The sequence below is a fragment of the Jaculus jaculus genome, chromosome 1 (assembly GCF_020740685.1).
Source record: "Jaculus jaculus isolate mJacJac1 chromosome 1, mJacJac1.mat.Y.cur, whole genome shotgun sequence".
In the NCBI taxonomy this organism is placed as follows: Eukaryota; Metazoa; Chordata; class Mammalia; order Rodentia; family Dipodidae; genus Jaculus; species Jaculus jaculus.
In genome coordinates, this window is record NC_059102.1 from 21,834,733 (window position 1) to 21,858,302 (window position 23,570).

At 40.6% G+C, this 23,570-nt stretch overlaps 1 protein-coding gene across 4 annotated transcripts in view; it reads right to left on the reverse strand.

Moving 5' to 3' along the window:
- Positions 1–23,570, reverse strand: part of Vti1a (vesicle transport through interaction with t-SNAREs 1A) — a 388,408-nt gene that overhangs the window by 352,160 nt on the left and 12,678 nt on the right. For all 4 annotated transcript variants that reach the window (XM_045135289.1, XM_045135286.1, XM_004659337.2 and 1 more), the window contains exons 2-3: positions 23,365–23,423; positions 16,347–16,457 (exon numbers count right to left, since the gene is read on the reverse strand). In XM_045135289.1, the coding sequence (XP_044991224.1) occupies positions 16,347–16,457; positions 23,365–23,423 (170 nt within the window). The remainder of the gene's footprint in view (positions 1–16,346; positions 16,458–23,364; positions 23,424–23,570) is intronic.

Here is a 23,570-nt window from a genome sequence, read left to right on the forward strand (position 1 = left end):
TATAGGTCCTGGGCTTTTCTAACTATTACCACTTGTTATAGTGTAAGATAGCTAGAGACGGGGTGGAGAGATGGCTTAGCGGTTAAGCGCTTGCCTGTGAAGCCTAAGGACCCTGGTTCGAGGCTTGATTCCCCAGGACCCACGTTAGCCAGATGCAAAAGGGAGTGCACGCGTCTGGAGTTTGTTTGCAGTGGCTGGAAGTCCTGGCATGCCCATTCTCTCTCTCTCTCTCTCTCTGTGTCTCTTTCTCTCTCTGTCACACTCAAATAAATAAATAAAAATGAACAAAAAAATTAAAAAAAAAAAGATAGAGATACTACATACCACATTTAGCTCACACACAATATTTTTTAAAAGAAAGATATTAACCATCTCTAGCAAGTGTCTCATAATAGTTACACAGTATTTCTGAAATGCAAATAAGGTCTTCAAATAAAAGATCAGACAGTGGGCTGGACAGATGGCTTAGCAGGTAAGGCACTTGCCTACAAAGCCTAAGAACACATGTTCTACTCCTCAGATCCCAGGTAAGCCAGATGCAAAAGGCGATGTACGCATCTGGGGTTCAATTACAGTAGCTGGAGGCCCTGGCGCACCAATTCTCTCTCTGTGTCTGTCATTAAAAAATATATATATTTTGTGTGAGCTCCTGCAGCGAGCCCACAGAAGCACTGAGAAAGACAGTTTGTTTTTAGGATATTCAAGGAATCTTCTGACCTTGAGATACTTTAGTCTTTAACTAAATTCTTTCATTACAGGATTACTTCTGTTCACAGGAGTAATGGGCATGGTGGCATATGCCTTTAATCCCAGCACTCAGGAGGCTGAGGTAGGAGGATCACTGTGGGTTCAAGGCCACCCTGAGAATACACAGTTAATTCCAGGTCATCCTGGACTAGTGTGAGACCCTACCTTGGGGAAAATATGCATACATACATACATACATATATATGTGTGTGTGTGTTTGTGTGTGTGTGTGTATGTATGTATATATATATATATATTCAGATAGAATTAGGAATAACATTCCTAGTAAGTAGAAAAAAGAAAAGAAGAAGTTCAGATTTCACTGAAGAAGAGACTATAAACTTTCAGGCCTACCACTATGAAGGCAGAAATGTTCCCCTTCCCAAATGCGTCCATGAATAAGACAACTTTAGTTTTACTTCCTTTAAAATGAATTTTAGATGAAGTTTATCAAAGTAAAAAAAGCAGTGAACAAAGTAGGTGGTATGAAGTGAAATATGCTCAATCTACAATGTCTGCTCACTTAAAATGCACTTATGTAACATACCAGTATAATACACAGTGAGAGGTGAAAGTAAAAGAAAAATCAAATGAACAAGAAATGCTAGCCAATCCATATGTGGAGATGCAATGTTTGATCATAAAAGTCAGGAGTGTCAGATATGAAAATTTAGAATACAAAAAATTAAGAAAGGGCATGCTTATTTTGAAGCACTGAATATAGTTTTATGAAACTTGCTTCATTTATGTAATTAGAAATTTCTCACTAAGGCCAATGTCATGAAAGGGGACTTTCCAAAGAATAAATCCGACACTGTTTTAGGACACAGCTGCAGATCAATTCTTCATCACACTAAAGGAGCCTGCTTCACAGCATCATCACCTGGTACTTGTTTCAAGAAACATCCAGGGAGCAGATGGTGAGTGAGGAGCTGTGGACATTTCTTGGGATTCTTCGAGGCTGAAACTGGATCTGTAGTGGCATCCATGTTTACAAAGACATGAAAACTAGTGAGATCTAGTAAGGATGTGAGCCTCTCTCTTTGGGGTTTCCCAAGGTGGCAGCGTCTAGCATTTCAGAGGTACTTGAGGCACTTGGAGCCACTTCATCTATGATCTCACGAACTTTAAGGAAAGTCAAAAAAAGGAAGAGGGAAGGGGTTGCCTCTTTTCTATCTAGTTTCACTCTTACATATAGCTTTTCCAAACTTTGGACTAGAAGGACACACAGGCAGACAAAACCACATAAATCGAAATGAGAGCATATGAGTACACAGCTCCTGCTAAGCTCACAGCAACCTGAAGTTGACAGCCAAGCTTGGCAAAATCTATTCTGGTGCTACTTGAACTTCCAGTACAAGAAAGCTGAAAACAGTCGACACAGCACAGCCCTTCACACACTATCCATCACAGCTGGGACCCTCTGCCCAAGAGCAGGCCTGGCCCAGCCTTCCAACCCACGTGCTAAGTCAAAAGTGCCTAGCCCATTTTAGTTTTATTCTGAGCCTCACCAATGTAGAATCAGGTTAAAGGACAGTAAGAACAGCACACAAAGCAAGTGAAGATTCATGAAAAATAAAATGAGAAGTCAGAACTACGATGTATCATTTCAAGTTACCAACTTACTTTAAGTAAAGCACAAAACTGACATACTTTATCCAAATACTATCTTAGCCCTGGGGCCAAGCATGAAATGTCTAGTTCAGGGTGGTATTATATGGCACATGTATGCATTTCCAGGTCCCTTGAACATTACAGGACAAAGAACACAGGAACTGGTTCTGTTTGGAGTCACACTGCTGTGAGGCCTCTGGCTTCATCAGCAAACATCACAACCCAATACCACCAGCTCTTCCACACCTGATACTCACCAGGAACGTTACTCACAAGGACTTTTGTAAAAGGCGTTTCACTTAAAAATCAATTAGCCACCTTCTTTCCAAGGAACAGTGTACCATACCTGAGAACTGAGCATGCTCTAAGGAAAAGTACAAGGTTTTCTCCCCAGAAAAATAAGGCAGGAACCCCCAAATGCTGAGAGCTGTTTCTGGCCTATGTGTTAAAATAACAGATGACTTTTGACCCTGAGACATGTATTCAGCAACCCCTAGGAAGTTTACTATTTGCGAGCAAACAGTCCACGTTGAAACAGAGACGGCTTTTTGACGATGGCAATTAGCTTCTTCATGTTCCAAACGCCAAATAACATTTTCCCATTAATTTTTAAACCGATGTGGCTTTAACTTAAAATAAACTGTACATCAAAAGAATGGAAAATAAACAGCCAGGAACACAATTTGACGAATTGGATTTATTTAGTTTATTTATCTAAACAGGGACCATTGGATCTCTTTAATAGGCTGACAGTTGCACTGGGCTGGTTAATAAAACATTCAACACAGTGTCTTCAGCCAATATAGAAATGCAAATCCCACCAGAAATATTTTATTCATGAGGCCATAATTTCAGTTACTATCATAGTTTCTTTCTTTCTTTTTGTAATGGCACTCTGCAAACAAACAGTGCCATCTAGTGACTAATGATAAAGTCAATTTTGTCACAGGCTTATAATTAATCTTCTAAATCTTATCCATTTTTATCTTTTTATTTTCTAGGAAAGATCAAATTAGCTTGCCGACAGAAGCAAACAACAAGAAAGTTGATAATCATTTGTCATGTAAGAGGGACTATAACAGAGACATCCACATTAAAACTAATTATATTTATATATACTCATATATTTATACTTATATATATAAAATTAGCACTTTCTTTGGAAGATGTATAATTCATTTGCATAGCTAATTAGGAACAATATATCATAAATACATAACAATAATTCGTAAATGACCCCCTTGCCAGAAAATGGCACCATAATTTTAATTTCAATGATGAAAAAACATTATTTTTATAAAAATTTCAATTAAACTATAAAATTCAGCACAGAATTCAATGTCGTAATAAAATAATGTAATAAAGCATAAAATAATGCATGTACTATCATAATAAAATAAGGAAATAAAACAAGGACGCACAGGTGGATGCACACATACACACATATCTATCCCAGCACATGTGCCAACTTTGCTGACGTCAGTGGACACGGAAGCGATTGTTACAGTCTAGACTACAACCTTGAGACCAAAGCAGTCATCATAAAGCGTCACACTAGAAAAATGTGTCAAAGTTTCAAGTCTACCAGGACCAATCTCCAGTTTAGCACTTAAGACCAACAATGCCATACTAGCACATCTGCTTCACTCCTGCGCACATGGGGGTGGAAGACTCAAGAAGGGCAGCTCTTTACAACCTCCTGCACAAGAAGAGCAGCGTGAGCGTGACACGCTGGCGGGGATCAGCCCCCAGAAGGCGGTGACTACAGCTGAGGACAGAGTTTTTGGTCTTGGCCCCCTTCCTGTGCTGTCTGAAATTAATGGGGCCCCATGAGTTGATTTCCCAAGGCTAAAGCATTAAAAAGGAACTCTACAAAGACAGCCATTGTATGATGATTTTTAACAGTTTACCTACTGGAGCCTGGTAATGGAAAATCGTCTTCATAAAGAAAATAAAGTGTGCAACACGCAGGTGCTGCATGAGTGAAAGGTGTGCAACTAGCATGTACTGGATGAATGTGAGGTGTGCAACAGGCAGTACTGCACAAGCACCGCAGTGTGCAGCACGCAGGTACTGCACAAGTACAGTGCGCTCCATGCACATCCTGCATGAGTGTGAGCTGCAGCATGTGTGCACTCGTGACTATAAAGCTGCAGAACACAACAGTGCATGCACATGCAGTGTGCAACATGCACGCACTGCAGGAGTATAAGACATGTAAAATGCAAGTGCTGCATGAGTATAAAGAGTGCAACACGCATGACTACATGCATATAAAGCTGCAACATGCACATACTGCTTAAGCATGAAGTGTGCAAGAAACGTGTCCTGCATGAGTATAAAGTTGCAACATGTACACACTGCATGAAAATAGTGGGCAACATGCTGCATGAAAATAGTGTGTAATATGGACATACTGCGTAGGTATAAAGTGTGCAACATGCCCATGCAACATGAATGCAGCCATTCCTTTCCCCTGCAGGCCAGTCATGTGCAAAATGCACATACTATATGAATACAGCCATTTTGCCCCTCTATAAGTCAGTCATGGGCAAGTGACTGAAAGCAATATTCTTTAGTTTCTGATTGAAAAATATTGAGTCTGTAAAATTGGCTCAGAGTAGGCCAGATTGGAGAGCCACCAACATCTGCTAGTCTTGCCAACATTACTGAATCTTCCAAGGAAGAAGTTACTGGGGAAAGAAACATATTTAATTCTTGAGCCTGTAAAATCTCTACAGTCATAGATGATAACAATCATTCCCATCTAAAAGTTTGGATATTAAATAAACCATGTGTAGAGACTACTTAGCCCTGGTCCATCTATGACTTTCATTTTTAAATCACACTCTACTGCAGAAGAGAAATATGGAGAAAGAAGAAAATGATCCAATGAGCAACAATAAAAATGTATTCTGGGCATATTTTACTAAGAGTTACAAAACTGTTGATATTCTTTGGTAATGCCTTGTGAGAGAGGATCCTGACTAAATAACTGTTTGAATACATCACTGCAGCACAATAAATTATGGATGGAATAAATGAAATGTTAGACTTCAATAGAAGTTGAGTTCACTGAAGGAAATATATATACTTATTAAAATGATCAAGAATTTATAGAAATCGGGCTGGAGGGATGGCTTAGCAGTTAAGGCATTTGCCCAAGAAGGCCTAAGGACCCAGGATCAATTCCCCAGTACTCATGTAAGCCAGATGCACAAGGAGGCACAGACATCTGGAGTTCCTTTGCAGTGGCTGGATGCCCTGGTGTGCCCATTATCTCTCTCTATCTGCCTCTCTCTCTACAAGTGGATAAATAAATAGAATAAAATAAAAGAATTTATAGAAATAGAAAAAACCAACTTATAAGTTGTGTCTTTAAAAAAATGTAGATTGAGGGCTGGGAGATGTTTCAGTTAGTAAAGTGCTTGTCTTGAAAGCATGAAGACCTGATTTCAACCTCCAGAAACCTTGTAAAAAAGCCAGATAGGGTGGAATGCACTTAAAAATCCCAGGGCTGAAGAGGACACAGGGGGATGCTTCGGGCCCCTAACCATCTAATCTAGACTACTTGGTGAGCTCCAAACCAGCGAAAGATCCTGTCTCAAAAAAAAGTGTACAACACCCGATACCTAAGAACAGCAACATTTGAGGCTATACTTTGGACTCTACATTCGTGTGTGTACATGCATAGCATGCGTGCACACACACACGTACACACACACATTCACAAATGTGGACTGAGTAACCTCATTATTATGGAAAATAAAATAATAAGTTATGCAAAGGAGAGAAGGAGAGATTGGCAGACAATAGGCCAAAAAGTAAAATGTGATTCTTGTGGGATAATAAGGCTAAAATGAATTTTTCATTCTTTGTACTTTTCTTTAATGTCAAATTACTTTATATTGAGAATTTTTCTACAAAATTGAAGGAGTATAATTTTTGTAAATGGCACCCACGTTAATTAAGTTCACACAATGAAGGGAATTTTCTGAGATGATTCTGCCTGGCCTGGCTCTCTTACTTAATTTTAGAATCCCTGCATGTGCCTGCAGGATTAGGAGATACAATAATGGCTATGCATTACCCCTGAGGCTGTCCAAACCTCTAACCCGTGTCGTCAGGATTTCCTTGTTTCCAAAAAATAGAACTAAAATGTCTCAGGACACCACAAGTATAGGAAAGAAAAAATATAAACAGAAGCATCAAGTTCTTGACCTTTTGACAAACAAATGTAAAAATTTAAATTCACCTTCCCCATTCACACTTCTTTAGCCTCAGATTTAAAAAAAAAAAAAAAGAAGATGCGCACTGACTCCCCTCAGCTACTCAGGCTGTCCACTCGCCTGTGAAGAGGCGGTGCGGGTAGTGGCAGCAAAAGCTTCCAGCTGCGCCACAACATCCTTTGAACCCTGACCTAAGGGACCAGCTCCGGTAGTCTGCAGGTAGTTGGGCTTCCAGGACCATTCAGCCTCACTGCTGAGACTGTCAATAGAAGTGCCATTCTCTGATGTAGACAGCGCTACGCTAGGAGCTGGCCTAACAATCACATCACATAGCCTGCCAAACAGGGAAGGGACAGCATTCAGGTACCACTGACCTGGGAGAGCTGTGAACTTGAGACTGAGGCTAAAGAGCTCCACTTCTAACATTCATTACAATCCAACCCTCCACCTTTCTGTAGATGTGTGTCTTAAAGGAAGTTCAGCTTTGTTATAGGAAAAAAAAAGAAATGCAACTCACAAAGAAACCACAAGGTGGTGCTAGCACCACAATGCCATTCCAGAGATGAGAAAAACCTGAATCAACACACCTTCTCCACATCCTTTGGAACCTTATCCTAGAGTACCAGTGACTTGTTCCTTTCTCTATTTACTGAGACTGGTCAAATTTTTGTACAAGTTTAGAGATTTTTATCTATAAACCTGGGGGGAGTTATTTGGTTGATTTCATTTTTGTTAAGAAACAGACTATCTTCAGCTTGGAAAAGACCCTCAGTTCATTTTTTTTTTTTTCTCTTTGCCCTGATTAATTTTCCTAGAACATTCTAACATGATGGACACTGTGGAGTTCATTTCACACACTTCTCTTCTCTAGGGAATTGTGCTACCTGCTGTCTAAATTTGAAACAACTGTTTCATGCATTCATTCCATTTCATAAGCCCTAATGGAATTTCATACTAATACTGAAATATAAATGAAGAGAACAGCAAAAACACATGAGTTCTAATTTTCTAAAGCCTTGCTTTCAAATATGTAGAGCTTACCAAATAGCTTTTCAAAATGTTCAGAACTAAAATTGCACAAGAGGATATGCAGAGGATGAAGGTGAGGATATGATATTAGGTATTGGAATCTGGCCCTGGCTCTTTAAGTGAAGCAGTTTGCTTCCTCTCACCTCCACTTCCTCATCTAAAATAATAAGAGGACTAGATATGAACTCATCTGGGCTTCATATTCCTAACCTCATCTGAGACTACAGAACGCCCCAATAAGCAATAGGAGCCTAGCAGAGGCCACAGGTCCAGGAGGAAATGAGGCACCTGAGCAGAGTCATCAGAAACAGTGGTGACGGCCAGGGCCAGCGGGCACATAAGGATGGCTACTCCCTTGCCTTAATGTCCCGCAACTAGGATTACAAGTAGTTTCACTTGTAAAAATCTTTTCAGCAGATATCAGTTAAAAATTAACTCCTCTGATAGGTCATTGGAAATACTAGAACTACTGTTTTCATTTTCAGATATATACAACTAACTACTGGCTAAACATGAAAACCATAGGCTGGAGAGATGGCTTAGCTGTTAAGGTACTTGCCTACAAAGCCAAAGGACCCAGGTTCAATTCCCCAGGACCTACATAAGCCAGATGCATAAGGTGGCACATGCGTCTGGAGTTCGTTTGCAGTGGCTGGAGGCCCCGGTGCACTAGTCTCTCTTTCTCTTTTCCTCTCTCCCTTTCTTTGCCTCTTTCTCGCTCTCAAATAAATAAATAAAAATATTAAAAGAAGAAAATTTTCTTTATTAAAAATAATAAAAAAGAAAATTACACTGAACTTCCCATTTCTAATCATAGGATTCATTCACACAAAACTAACTGCATGTCTACTAGAGAAGAGAAACCCCTGGGGAAAGCCGCACAAGAGACTCAGCCTGGAAACTTTCAGACTGAGGAGGAGCCCACGCGGAGGGCAACATGGCTCTGAGCTTGGGCAGCCTACATGCAGTTTGGGGCTGCTGAGATGGGTGAAATTCTGCAGGGCAATGGTGAGAAGGGAGCCACACCCAGAAGGAGCCCCAGAAATCAGTACTGGGGCTCTCTTGAGTCTTTGGCTGAAAGTGAACTTACATACACAAAGGCTCGGACTACGTGAGGTCTCAGAGAGAAGAGATGGTGGGACGTTGTGGGTTCGATGATGGTTCTCGACGTTCAGTGCACAGAGGTGAATTCTGACCAGATAGAGGAGACAGCGCTCACTGAACACCGCAGTCATTCAGAGACAGTCCATGAGAGGCCACCCCTTAAAGGCAGGGCTGCTCTACATGTCATAATAAAGGTGTCAACGCACTTTGCGCACTTTGAGAGGATGTGGCTGATCTGCAGGCACAGCATAATTGCCTCAGTGAGGTGCAGGGTTCTCTCTGTGTCTTCCTTTCTCTCTCTCTCTCTCTCTCTCTCTCTCATGTGTACATGTGTCTGGTGTTAGTGCCTGTGTGTATGTTTGTTCCTGTATGCATGTATGTGAGAGAGAGAAAGAGACAGAGAAAGAGCAGACAGAGACAGAGAGAACATGGAGGTTAGAAGTCAGCATAAAGTATCTTCCTTAGTCTCCACCTTATTCTTGGAGACAGGGTCTCTTGCTGAACCTACAGCTTACCAATTTGGCTAGACCAGCTAGCCAATGAGCCACAGGGATGCTCTGACTCTGCCTCCCCAGAACTGGGACCACAGCATGCACCAGCATGATCAGCATTTTATGTGGCTGCTGGGGATCCAAACTCAAGTACTTTCCCCAGCGAGCCATCTCCCCCGGCCTCTCCAAAGCTTACATTGTCCACTGGATTACATCATGCTCATGGGACCAAAAATTTGTTATTGGGCAGATAAAGAATCTTAGATATTATAAAATTAAGCACCCCTGATGTGCATTATATATGAACATATGGACAGAAAGGTATTAGAGTTTCATATGGGGAGATGAGAGGTGATCAAGGAAAAAAAAATTATGTGGTTGCTGATGCAGCTCAATGGTAAAATGCTTGCCTAGCCTGTGTGAGGCCATGCATTCAATTCTGAGCACCATGTCAAAATAAAAGAATACAATAATATAATAAACAAAGCTGAAAAAGTAATGTTTATAAAGATTCTTCAGAGAGCCAATAATGAGGGAAAAGGGCTGAGATACACACTCTGGCCTTAAATCCTAAAATATAGACTTTCACCAACATAAAACCCACAGTGCAATAAAAGTACTAGACATGTGAAGAAGTAATAAAAGGGATTTAAAGCCTGGAAGTTGCCCAGCTCTTACTCAACCAACAAGGAGGCCTCTGGGATTTTGTGAGTGATGCGACACATTCAAGTGGGCATATTGGAAAGGTAATCGTGGAGTGGTGGGAGCGGGGAGTTAGAATAGGAGGAGAACTGAACTAGGGAGTTAGGAAGGCTCGCACGGGGGATAACTTGGGGAGCTGTGTTAAAGGACAGCGTGTCCACCTCTCAGTGACTATCAAATGAGCAAAATTTCGGAACAGAAAAATGTAGGCGGTAACTCTGAAGTAACAATTCTAATGTGAGTTGTTGCTTAGCAGACCAGGGGTAGAGGAGTCTAGTGAGGCCTAAGTTCTGCAGCTCTGAGGCTGCGAGGAGCTGTGCTGGAATGGGGGCTTAGCACAGATGTGGGTCAGTGAAGCTATGAGTGGTGACAACCTACAAGGTAACAGAGGGACACAGCAGGAGAATCCAAAGAACAGAAGCAGACAAAGCCAGCCAGAGAAGGAGGAGGGTCAAGAAAGAAGAAGGACATGAACGGCTGGATTGTTCTCCATTTCTTTCCAGTGGTATAAGGGCATAGAGGCTCCTCCCAAAGTCTTTATGTGGAGGAACATGCCTGTAATCCTAGCTCTTAGGGAGGTAGAGGCAAGAGGGTAAGAAGTCCAAAGTCATCCTCAGCTACTTGGTGAGTTCAAAGCCAGCCTTGGCTATATGAGACCCTGCCTTCTTCTCTCCCACCTATCCCTCCCACCAATTCCTACTGCATAAAAAGACAAGGGAATTATGCAGAGATTTTCTAGACTTTTGAACTATGTCACATGACAAACAAGGAAAGCTGTAAAGAATCAAAGGTCCATTCGTATAGCCAGATGTAGGAGTGTATGACTGTAAACTAGCTACTTGAGAGGCAGAGTCAGGAGGATCACTTAAACCCTGGAGTTTGAGATAAACCCAGGCAACAATGGTGAGAATCCGTCACAAATATATAGATAGATTGATAGATTATAGATAGATAAATAGATAGATAGATATATACATACAGACACACACACATGGATGGATAATAGGTAGATAATGGTTAATATACATTATAGGCAGATAATATAGATAGATGATAGGTAATAGATGATAGACAATAGATAGGTAGAAAATAGATAAATAGATGGATAGATGATCAATAGAAAGATGATAAATGATAGATAGAAAGGAAGAAAAGAAGAAAGGAAGGGAGGGAGGGAAGGAAGGAGGAGGGAAGAAGGGACCACTCACTTGACCTCCAGTAGCTTTCCCAACAACCTCCAGGAAAAGCCAAGGACTTTCTACCAAGGCTTTCAGTGCCCTAGGAAGGTCTTCTCCTGCCTCCCTGCACACCCACACATTCTTCTCATACGTAAGCCACAAAGAGTCCTGACTGAAACGGGCACCTGCTACCATGCTAGCCTTGATCCAGCTGCTCGCCCTCTTTTTCTTCATAACACTTACTGACTGCTACATGCAGCTACAATACAATAAAGTTTCTATTTAGCTTCCTCTCGCCTCCCCCTCTGCACATTAGTGTTTTCACTAAAGCCAGATCATCATGTTATTTTCCATCATCTAGGGCAGGGCTTGACATACAGTAGGACTAAAGACTTGTTGAGCAAAGTCTGTAATCCATCTGAGCCTTTTGTTCCCGGGTGTGGAGAAGGCTGATAATGCACATCTTCTCCATGCGCTCTTCCCTCTGTGAAGTAAAGCAGCACATGCAAAAGCTACTTCATGGACGGCAAAGTGTGAGGACTGTTTGCTGAGTGCTGGGTGCAGAAAGACAGAGGCGTCATGTCCTCCCTAACTGGTGGAACCCATGACGAAGGCCACGTGTTCGTTCGCTGTGGGAAACTGTAAGCAGATTGTACAAACGCGGCATGGAGTGCTCACCAGAGACAGAAAGGGGAAGAGGGGACAGAAAGAAACTAAGGGGAACACTTTAGGAACTGAGAAAGGTGTTAGGGGAGGGCAGATACACTTGATGTATGCATGTATGAAAATATCAGCGAACCTCACTAATGTGTACAGTCTAAATATGCTAACTATTAATTTTAGTCTTAAAAATAAAAGGTGCTGGTGAAAGATGTGTCCTGACAATAGAAGAAAGTTGCAGTAACACACACACACACACACACACACACACACACACACACACACACATACACACATATACATGAGTTAATGAGAACCTTGGGGATACATTTTAGGTTCATAGTTGTTGCTTCCATTTTTCTTTGTAATAGAAAGTATAGCTGAGAAAGGAATACTTGTCCAAGAATATAGCTTCTAAATACCTAAAGGACTCTGCCCAGTATTAAATTTTTCAGAAAACAGTAGACTGAACATTATATTAGATGATCCAATATGTTACAGAAGTAATTTAGCTTGTGAAAACAAATTTAAGAAGAAAAAATTAAAACTAAACTCAAAGGTCTAGGCTGAACTGTACTTCCTCACATTTATGTTGAAGTCCTAATGTCCACTACTAAAACTATGACTTTATTTAGAGATAGGGTTTTAAAATTGGTAATTAAGTGAAACTGGGTCATTAGTTTAAGCCTTAATGCAGTAAGCCTGGTGTCCTTCCAGGAAGAGAGAGATTAGACATGTGCAGGAGCTTCCATGAAAAGGGAGAGGCTGCCTATAGAACACGAGAAGCTTCTTAAAAATACTGCCTTTGGCCATGTCCTTCTGTCAGACTTCAGCCTTCAGACTATGGTACCGAGACACGGCAGCTTTAGCAACAAATACATTGATTTTTCTAAGACCCACATAGAGAACCTTTGGAAAAGCATTTCACAAAATTAAGATAAACTAAAATACTCCTTACAAACATTTTATTTTTGCCACTTACCTTGAACAGTAATCCTAGTTAGAATTTTATGGGTATAAATTTGAGCTACCAAATTCTTAAATCACCCAGTTTCCTCATCAAATGTTGTATTCTTTCTGAGCAGAAATCACACCCCCAACCCCCAATCACAGAGCAGCTGGAGAAGAGTGTATTCTGCACAGAGCATGGAAGACAGGCATTTGCACCTCTCTCAATTCAGGCCTATCTTGGATTGCACTTTTAAATAGGTACACAGTTCAGTAGGCATTTGTTTCAGAGTGAGTCATGGTTTGGAGTTTGAATGTCCTTCACAGCCTCACAGGCTAGCCAATACTTGGTGGCCACCTCATGGCTCTGTTGGAAGGTGATAGAACCTTTAGGAGAAAGGGCCTAGTGGAGGAAGCTAGGTTCCTGGTATAGCAGCTCTCAAGGGGCACTGAGACAAGTGCCCCTTTCTGTCTCTCCTTGTTTCTGATCCCCATGAAGAGAGCCCTTTGCTTCACCTGGGGTCCCCACCATGATGTTCTACTTTTCCACGGCCCCAAAACAGTGGAGCTAACTGACCATGGATTGAGTTCTCTGAAACTGGGCCAAAAATCAGCCTCTCCTCCTAATGAGTTGACTCTTTCCAGTGTTTGTCATGGTGACAGAAAGCTAACACACTGACTAATGCAGCAGCCTCACCTTCTCAAGAAAACAGTCATGAAAATGTAAAATAAGGGCTGAAGAGAGGGCTCAGTGATTAAAGGTGCTTGCTTGCAAAGACAAACATCTTGGATTCAATTCCCCAGTACCCACATAAAGCTACATACACAAAAGTGGTGCATGCATCTGGAGTTCATTTACAGTGGCCAAGAGGCCACTGGGTGCCCATTCTCATTCTCTCTCTCTGTTTGCAAATAAATAAATAAATATATCATATGTGTATGTAATACATACATGTAATATCATATATACATGTAATGTTTAACTGCAAATAACTCTACTTTCATAATCTTAGAATTTCCCCTAGCCTGACTCCAATGATCATGTAGTGCAGAGTTATAGTATAGTCCAGAAAGTATAAAACACCTACGAGAGGAACAGAGATGGAAATACCCTTGCAAATTCTTGACTTCCTGAATGAATCTGGACCTCAGATTCAGAAACATAAGTGATCTATGTGCCAGCACATTGCTTGTGTCACTCACAGGTAAGGCTCAGGTCTTTTACAAAACTCCTAATTTACTATGCAGGTCTGCATAAGAAGTTACTATTAATTTCTTTCTTTTTTTTAAATTTTATTTGAGAGCGACAGACACAGAGAGAAAGACAGATAGAGGGAGAGAGAGAGAATGGGCGTGCCAGGGCTTCCAGCCTCTGCAAACGAACTCCAGACGCGTGCACCCCCTTGTGCATCTGGCTAACGTGGGACCTGGGGAACCGAGCCTTGAACCAGGGTCCTTAGGCTTCACAGGCAAGCACTTAACTGCTAAGCCATCTCTCCAGCCCACCATTAATTTCTTTATCCTTTTACTATTAGAAATATTTTAGTAGTTTCATCTTTAATTTTTTATATTATAGTAAATTATATGTGGCATACAATTTACTACCTTACCTATTTTTATGTGTACAACTCAGTAGTGGTAACTATATTCATATATATTATTGTAGTGGTGACCAGAACTTCTCATCTTGCAAAACAGAACTCTACAAAACAGAACTCTCCCCTTGCCCATCGCTGGAAACTGGCATTGTACTTTTTTGTTGAGTCTGACCATTGTAGAGACCTCATTTAAGTACAGTTATATAACACTTGTCTTTTGTGATTAACATTTCCCTTAGCATGATGTCTTCAAGACTCAGCTATGTTGTAACATTTTTCCTTTTGAGTTTTTGAGGTAGAGTCTCACTCTAACCCAGCCTAACCTGGAGTTCGCTATGTAGTCTCAGGGTGGCCCCAAACTCATGGTGATCCTCTGCCTCCCGAGTGCTGAGGTTAAGGGTGTCTGCCAACAAACCTGACAATGTTGTAACATTTTAAAGGCTAAATAATATTCTATCGTATACAGAAACATTTATTTATTCAGTCATCAGTAGGTACATAGGTTTCTCAAGTCTTTTTACTGGTATGAAAATGCTGCTCTGGATATGGGTATCCAAAATCTCTTCAAGACCCTGCTTTCTGTTCTTTGGATGCATTACCAGAACTGGTATTTGCTTCACTTTGCCTTTTCTACTGTAATTATTAACAACTTTAACATTATAGCTTTATATCTATATTGTTAAATTGGCTCTAAAGTTAGATAGGAAAAGCTAATATTATTCTAGGACAATCAAAACAAAGAATCATTTCCACAAACTGTTAATTGAAAGTAGCTTATCTTTAGGAAAGATGGTCATATGTTCCTTTAAAACTCTACTGAGTATAGGGCCCTAACCCCAGAAAAAAAACATGGATAGAAAAATGCATCTTGCCAGGCATGGTGGCATACGTCTTTAAGCCCAGGACTTGAGAGGCTGAGGTAGGAAGATTACTGTGAGTTCAAAGCCAACTGAAAATATATAATATATTTTAGGTCAGTTTGAGATAAAGCAAGATACTATCTTGAAAAAAACAAACAAACGAAAAAACAGAAAAGAAAGATGCATCACAAAATAAGGATATACTCTCACTACTCTCACAAGATTTAGATCCAACGTAGTCCATCCATGGACACTCCATCTCAAAGGCTACTGAATATAAGGCCAAAAAATGGGTGTTGAAATTCTCTGTCTCTCTCTCTCTTTCTCTCCCTCTCTCTCTCTCTCTCCCTCCCCCCCCCTGTGTGTGTGTGTGTGTGTGTGTGTGTGTGTGTGTGTGTGTTAGAGAGATGTGTGAGTTTTCCTGTGTGCATATGAGCTTGCTCATGTGTGTGTAAGTCAGCCTTGATGTGTCAGTGCTAGCCTTCTGCCTTGCTTGCAACAGGGTCTCTTGTTAGCATGCAAGCTTTCAGGAATTCTCCTGTCTCTACTTCCCATCTCACCAGGGGAGTACTGAGATTACAGACATTCATGCTTCTGTGTCTGGCTTTACATGGGTCCTGAGGATCCAAACTCAGGTTGTCTCACTTGTCCTAACCACTAAGCAACCTCCCAAGCCCTAGGTGTTGAGATTCTAAATTAATTTTTAAATTTCTTTTTAATTTATTTGAGGGGGAGGAAGGGAAAGAGAGAGAATGGGTGTGCCAGGGTCTCTAGCCACTGCAAACAAATTCCAGACATACACGCTACCGTGTGCATCTGGCTGTCGTGGGTCCTGGGGAATCGAACCTGAGTCCTATGGCTTTGCAGGCAAGTGCCCTAACCATTAAGCCATTTCTCTGGCTCTATAAGTCAATTTTAAATATTAATAAATACTACCCAGACTCAAAGGACTGTATGATTTGGATCTGTGAGTCACAAATCCAACATAACCTCAAATTCCATCATCAGCTACCTCTATAACCACTTGTGATCGCTAGTCCATAAACAAAATGAGTGCTTATTTTTGGAGGAACCCCTGAGGACTATACATTCAATTCTGATGAAGGCTGAGGAAGAAACAATGAAAAACAAAAGTGAAAGCTCGGTTTAAACCCAGTACCCTGACAAAGGGTAGATGTTAACTCACAAAATCTGTTTCAAGTTTTCCCATTTCTTGCTTGTAGCTTCTCATTCTGTTGCTGTACATCCCTCGACTTTGGGGTGGGATTTCTCGGACTTCCAAATCCATCTGTTCGAGCTAGAAGGGGGAGAAGAAAACGTGATCTAAACCATATGCTTCATCTTTATTTGCCCACATGTTTGGAACTGAAAGGATTTAATTCCAATTCCTCATTTTATAGCCAAGGAACCAGGCCCATGGCGCTGACTGCTCATGATCAAATAACATTGGAATTACTTTTGTACTTAATATTTTATTAGTTCAATAAGCAGTTAAAAATCAAAGTACAGAGTACTTACCAAGTGACACAGAGAGTGCTAAGCTGCTTACATTGTCAAGAATTTATTTTAAAACACATGCATTAACCCAAACATTCCCAGTCTCTCGATTTCAGTACCCTTGGAGTAGTGAGCTGCTTTAGGGGTGACAGAGCCCTACCATGAATAGCCTTCTTTTGGCTAAATGTAGGAATTGTCCTTGGGCTTGCAGGGGAAAATCCAGGTCATTTCACTTTACTACAGGTCAGAAACATCAGAAGTGCCTGGCTTTTCTTGTCTCTGCCACCCAGGGAGTCCTTCTACCCCCTTCTAAGAATGTCCTTCCTGGAGAAATATGATTTCTGGGAAGATTGCCCTTTTCTAGAAATCTTGACCCAACACCTGATGTCAGGACTACACTGACTCAAACACTGCCCATCCAGGGGTCTCACATAAACAAACCCTAACCTGAGTCTTGAGGTGGGCTTCCCAATGCCCACCCTGTCTCCTAGGGCAAGAGCTATGTCTTCCTTCCTACTCTCAAGCTCCTCTTGTCTTTAAGCTCTCTCTGCTAAAGTGCTAAGCTATACAATCTTTCTGAACCATTTTCTCTGGTCCGTGGACTTCATTTGTCAAGTTCATAAAGACAAGAATCCGGGGCCACCCCAAAATTCCCAAAATTCTTGTATCATATTGGTGCATTGGCAGAGGAACTCCAAGTCCTGAATCAGTAGTTCATCATCCAACCCAGTCTGAATTCCAGTCTTCTGACCATGAATGTCCAGAGTAATAACAGATTGTTTATATCCTATGTTTGATCTATGAAACACAGACCAGCCTTAGTCACTTGGAGAATTTTCCTTGGAAAAGTATTTTCTGATTAGGAAAATCACATTTTAACTAACATATGACCCCAACTTCCTTCTTAACTCATGTTAGAATGATACCAATGACAAGTTAAGTGGACGCAGCAATATGCTGAACTACCCATGTTCTCTGAAATCATAGCAGGGCCCATGCTAACAACCTGTCGTCATGTAGCACTTTGGATACAGCATATGAGAGTTCACTGGCGGCAGGACAGACGTGATAATGGTTCAGGCTTTGTAGCGAGATCCATGTTCATGCTGTAGCTCTAACACTTACTAGCCATGGAAATTTGAACAGTATTCTTAATGTCTCCTGCCTTGTTTTTCTCATTTCTTAGAATATCTCCTTGCTAGTTCAGTTGTGAAGATTAGCAAAGTAATTCCTATGCTGTTTTTAAAATAGGGACCTCTTTAAAGATGGTTAGATTGACATGAGCAGTGAAAATGATGACAGCTGCTGGTAAAGCAGGGGCAGGGCAAGCACTCTACGACAGGGCAGCAGAGGTGGCTCATTTATACATGTTAAAAATAGTAATTTTAGGTTTTTAATTTGTTGTGAAAATATATGAATAAATAAAAACAGTAACAAACAAATTCTCTCAGGTCACGTGTGGTAACTTCGATGGAGAAATGTTGCAAGTATTTGCTTCTCAAAGCATTTCCAATAATCAATTTCAATTAACACAAAGATTTTATCAGAAGATAATATAGCTTAATTAGATTTTGATTTTCATTTAAATATTGACCTATCTCAACATGAATGTCAAGTACCTATAAATGAAATCATTAACTAGCAAGGTAATCATTTAAAGCCCTTCTCTGAAATCATCACAGACTGACTGCTTACTTCTTTTTCTGTTAGTTTTGGTATATGAACAGGTTATTATGACATCTTCATACATATTACATTCTTATTCATCCTCCTTACCCACCCTCTTCCCGTGCTCCCTTGTCCCCCTCTTGCTGCTCTTCCCTCTCCCCACCACTGTCAACTAACCCTCCTTGGGCTTTCACATCACATGTATTCAATTACCCTCTCATTTTTTCCCTTCCCGGCCTTTAGAACTCTTCTTCCCTCTCATAGACTCCTTTCTACTTTCATGACTTACATGCACACATGCACTCTAAAATCTAGGATCTGCATGGGACAGAAAGCATGTAATATTGGTCTTTCTGAGTCTGGCTTATTTCACTAAACATAATGATTTCCAGTTCTATTCATTTTCCTGAAACTCTCATGACTTCATTTTTCTTTACAGCTGAATACAACTATACTGCATATATGTACCACATTTTTCTTTCTCCATGCATCTGGGCTTGGCTATTGTCACTAGTGCAACAATAAACAATAAACAATAAACAAGTATGGCAGGACTTTAGCGTTCTTACTCATGAGTGACATCAGTGGTTCATATGGTAGTTCTAGTTTTAGATTTTACAGAAACCTCCATACCAATTTTCATGACTATACCAGTGTACATCATACATATTATCAGTGAATAAGGTTTCCTTTATCATCCTAGCATCTGTTGTTATTATTCTTGGCAAAAGTCAGATGTAGCTAGAATGGCCTTGAACTTTCTATATAGCCAAAGGTGACCTTAGATTCCTGATAATCCTGCCTCTCCCTCCCAAGTGCTGGGATTACAGGCATATGCGGTTAGCATTTTCATGAAGTTATTAGCCTCTTTGATTGGAGTGAGATGGAATCTCAATGGTATCTTAATATGCATTTCCCTGATGTTGAACATTTTTAAAATACTTATTGGCCACATGTGTCTTTTTTTTTTTTTTTCCTCTTAAGAAGTATCTTATTCAGGGCTGGAGAGATGGCTTAGCGGTTAAGCGCTTGCCTGTGAAGCCTAAGGATCCCAGTTCGAGGCTCGATTCCCCAGGTCCCACGTTAGCCAGATGCACATGAGGGCGCAAGCGTCTGGAGTTCATTTGCAGTGGCTGGAGGCCCTGGCGCGCCCATTCTCTCTCTCTTCTCATCCTATCTGCCTCTTTCTCTGTCACTATCAAATAAATAAAAATAAAACAAAAAAATTTTTTTAAAAAAAGAAGTATCTTATTCATTAGGACATATGTTGACTAGTAGATTTGGAGTTTTGTATTTAATTTTTGTAGTTCTTTACATAATCTATATATTAACCCCAGTTTGATATACAGATGGCAAAGACATTCTCCCATTCTGGAGTCTGTCTCTTCACCCTGGCATTTTTGCCAAGCTTTTTAATTGTATGCAACCTTATCTGCCAATTCTAGGTATGAGTTCCCATGTTACTGGAGTCCTTTGCAGTAAGTTCTTGTCTATGTCTATATCTTGAAGCGTTTTCCACTAGCAGATTCAAAGTCTCATGTCTTATATTAAGATCTTTGATTAATTTTGAATTGATTTTTGAGCAGGGAGAGGGATTGAATTCTTCCATATGTAGATATCTAGTTTTCTCAGCACCACTGGTTGAAGAAGTGGTCTTTTATTCCAATGTAGGCTTTTGAATTCTTTGTCAAAAATTGGGTGACTATAGCTGTATCAGGTAATTTCTGGAACGTCCAGTCTATCCCATTGGTCTACTATCTGGTTTATGGCAGTACTCATACCATCTTTGTCATTATGGCTTTGTAGCATAATTTGAGCTCAGCTGTCAATACTCATAGCATCTTTGTCACTGCGGCTCTGTGGTATCAGGAATTGTGATCCTTCAGCATTGTTTTTAGGACTGCTTTTACTATTTGAGGTCTTGTGTATTTCCATAAAAACCTTATAATGTGTTTCTGGTTTGTGAAGAATGGCATTTGAGTTTGAGTGGGGAGTGTGTCACTATGTTAGACTGTTTCACAATATTAATTCTGCCAATGCACAAACATGGAAGGAGTTGCATATTCTAGTTTTCTCCAATATCTCTCGTCAGTGTCTTATATATTTCATAGCAGAGTTGTCTTTCACTTCTTTAATTTTATCCAAGATTTTCAAAAGCATTTTATTTATTATTTGTTTGAGATAGAGAAAATGGGCATGCCAGGGCCTCTAGCCACTGCCAAAAAACTCCAGGTGCATGTGCCAACATATTTACCTGGCTCACACGGGTTCTGGGAAATTGAGCCTGGGTCCTTAGGCTTTATAGGCAAGTGCCTGACCCATCTCTCCAGCCCAATGTTAGGTTTTTTTTGTTGTTGTTGTTGTTGTTGTTTTTTATTTTTCAAACAAAACTCACTCTAGCTCAGACTAACCTGGAATTCACTATCTCGTCTCAGGGTGGGCACACACTTACAGCAATTCTCCTACTTCTGCCTCCTGAGTGCTGGGATTAAAGGCATGCACCACCATGCCCAACTCCCCAATCCTAGGTTTTTACAAAGCTATTATAGATTCAGTTTTCCTACTTTCTTTCTGGGCAAGTTCATTACTGGCATATAAATAAGCTACTGCTTTTCATGTGTTAATTTCATATCCTGCTACTTTGCAATGTATCTCAGATCTGAGAGTCTTCTGGTAGAGGCTTCACAGTTTTAAATATAGGATCATACATCTGCAAATAGGAATTATTTGGCTTCTTAATTTCCCATTTGTATTCCTTTTATTTTTCATGTCTTAATGCTCTAATGAAGACTTCAAGCACTAGATTAAATAAAGAAGGACAGTGGGCAACCTCTGAGGTTTTCATTTCTGGCAAGGTTAAGTAGCCCTTATTTGAGTCATGCACACAACTATAAAAGTACATGTAAGTAAAAATACGAAAGCACCATTTTGTTGAAGGCACTTTATAAGGACATTAAAAATTAAGTTAGAGCCGGAGAGATGGCTTAGCAGTTAAGGCTCTTGCCTATGAAGCCAAAAGAACCATATTCAACTCTTCAGAGCCCATGTAAGCCAAACGTACATTTGCAAGGTCGCACATGCTCACTAAGTGACACAAGTGTTTGAAGTTCGATTTCAGTGGCTGAGGCCCTGGTGTGTCAGTTCTCTCTCTCTCCCTCTGTCTTTCTCTCTCTCTAAAATAAAAAACTAAATCATTAAAAAATTAAATTAAAAGTAGGTAAGAAAGAAGGATGCATCTAACAAATATGTAAAATAAAACCAGGGATGAGGATAGTGTGCATTCATTCCACGTTGTCACAACATTCATGTGACCACACAGAGTTGAAGACACAATTACAAGCTATGCCATAAAATTACTACAAACACACTTGTCAGTGAAAATACAAATAACCCTCATTGTCAGATAAAAACTAGTTTTTCTCCCAAGGTCTTTATCCAAAGAATAAATAGTATATAATATAACCAAGGATGCCACCCTGATTGGCTGCTCTGGTATATTAAAAGAAAGAATATGGAAGTGTCAAGGCCTCTTAAGGCTGCAAACAAAGTCCAGGCATGTGTGCCACTTGGTGCATCTGACTATATGTGGGTTTTGAGGAATTGCAATACCAGCAGGCTTTGCAAGCAAGTTCCTTTGACCATGGACCTACCTAAGAGACCAAGAAGGTACTGTATAAAAGACCCTTAGCATGCATGGTGGTGCACGCCTCTAATCCCAGCACTCGGGAGCCAGAGGTAGGAGGAGGGCTGTGAGTTTGAGGCCAACCTGGGACTACAGAGTGAGATCCAGCTCACATGAGCTAGAGTAAGACCCTACCTTGAAAACAAAAACAAAACAAAACAAAACAAGACCCTCATACCTCAGCTACATTTAAGCTAGCTTAGTAAACTGTTTGAACAAGTGATGCTAGTTAACAGAACACTTCAGCAAGTGCCCTGTGCCCATCAGCAGAGAGAACTGAAATAACAGCAAACAGCAGCCTTGAGAACAGAAAAAGCCACCACTCATGCAGAACCACAATATATACTAACAAATTCAGTTGTGGTTACAATACTTGGCTTTTAAAATCAAAAATCATGACCTATCATTCCCTTTTATGCTCCTTGATCCAGGGGTTTTTTCCTCTCTTTTTTTCTGTGAAAAAAAAAATTATTATATGACTTAGAGCTCTGGGTTTAGCATATCCGGGTACAAATCCTACTGTGACACCCAACCAGGTGTGCAAATTCAGACAAGTTATCCAGACTGTCTAAGCTTCTTTGGCCCTCATCTGTGAAATGGTGATGACCAAACTATATGCACCACATGGCCATGGTTCCCCAACACTCCTACCCGGCTCTCTGGATATGTGGAGAATGCAAGGTTCTGATGACTCTGTCCATGCCAGTTTCCAGTGTTCTGTTCACAGGAAGCAACCCTGAGGGAAGAAGTAATGTGTCCCTCTGGGACAGACAGCAGGCTCGCTTCCCCCTGCAGTAAAGTGGCTTGTAGCCCAGGCTGTATGTTCCTCTCCCAGTGGAAGCAAACACCCGCATCTTCCCTGTGGAAACTGGGGCTCAGGGAACAAACGCAACCAGGCCATACCTCTGGCAGCTACTCCAGCTGTGAGTAACAAAAGTCCTTTGTTTTGGACATAGAAATCCCATGTTTTCTGTGAGCATTCATTCAAAATTGGCAAGCTCATTCAGCTTGGAGGTAGGTGAAAATCTGAGAACCTTCACAGCTTTGGAAACAGTGTTTTCAAGAAAGCTCACTATTCGAAAGCAAATAATGCCCTTACCCCACCATATTTAAAATGTCTTCAGCATATATTAGTGATTTAAAGTTCTTAGATACATTTTATGAAGGAATAAAAATCATAGATCAACATTTAATGAATCACTTTTAAAAAAAGAATAAAATCTCAAGAAGCAATTACGAAGTTTAAAAACTGATGAACTCCGAAGTGACCTCATGAATCATTCCATTTCCACATTTCTTTCAACAATGCCAGAAAGGGTGAGCTTGAAGGGCTGTGAGTCAGTGCCTCTGTACATACCAGCTCCTTTGCCTCTTCAAGCTGCTTCTCCACATGTGCCACCATCTGTTTCTTCTCATCTGAAACAGACAATATATCAAGGAGTTGCTAATGACAAGTTTAATATTTTAAAACCTTTTATTATTGTATTTGGTTTCATGCATGAATGTATGAATGTGACTGGGGGTGAGGGCTTGGGTGGGCCATAGGATAGCATGCTTGTGGAG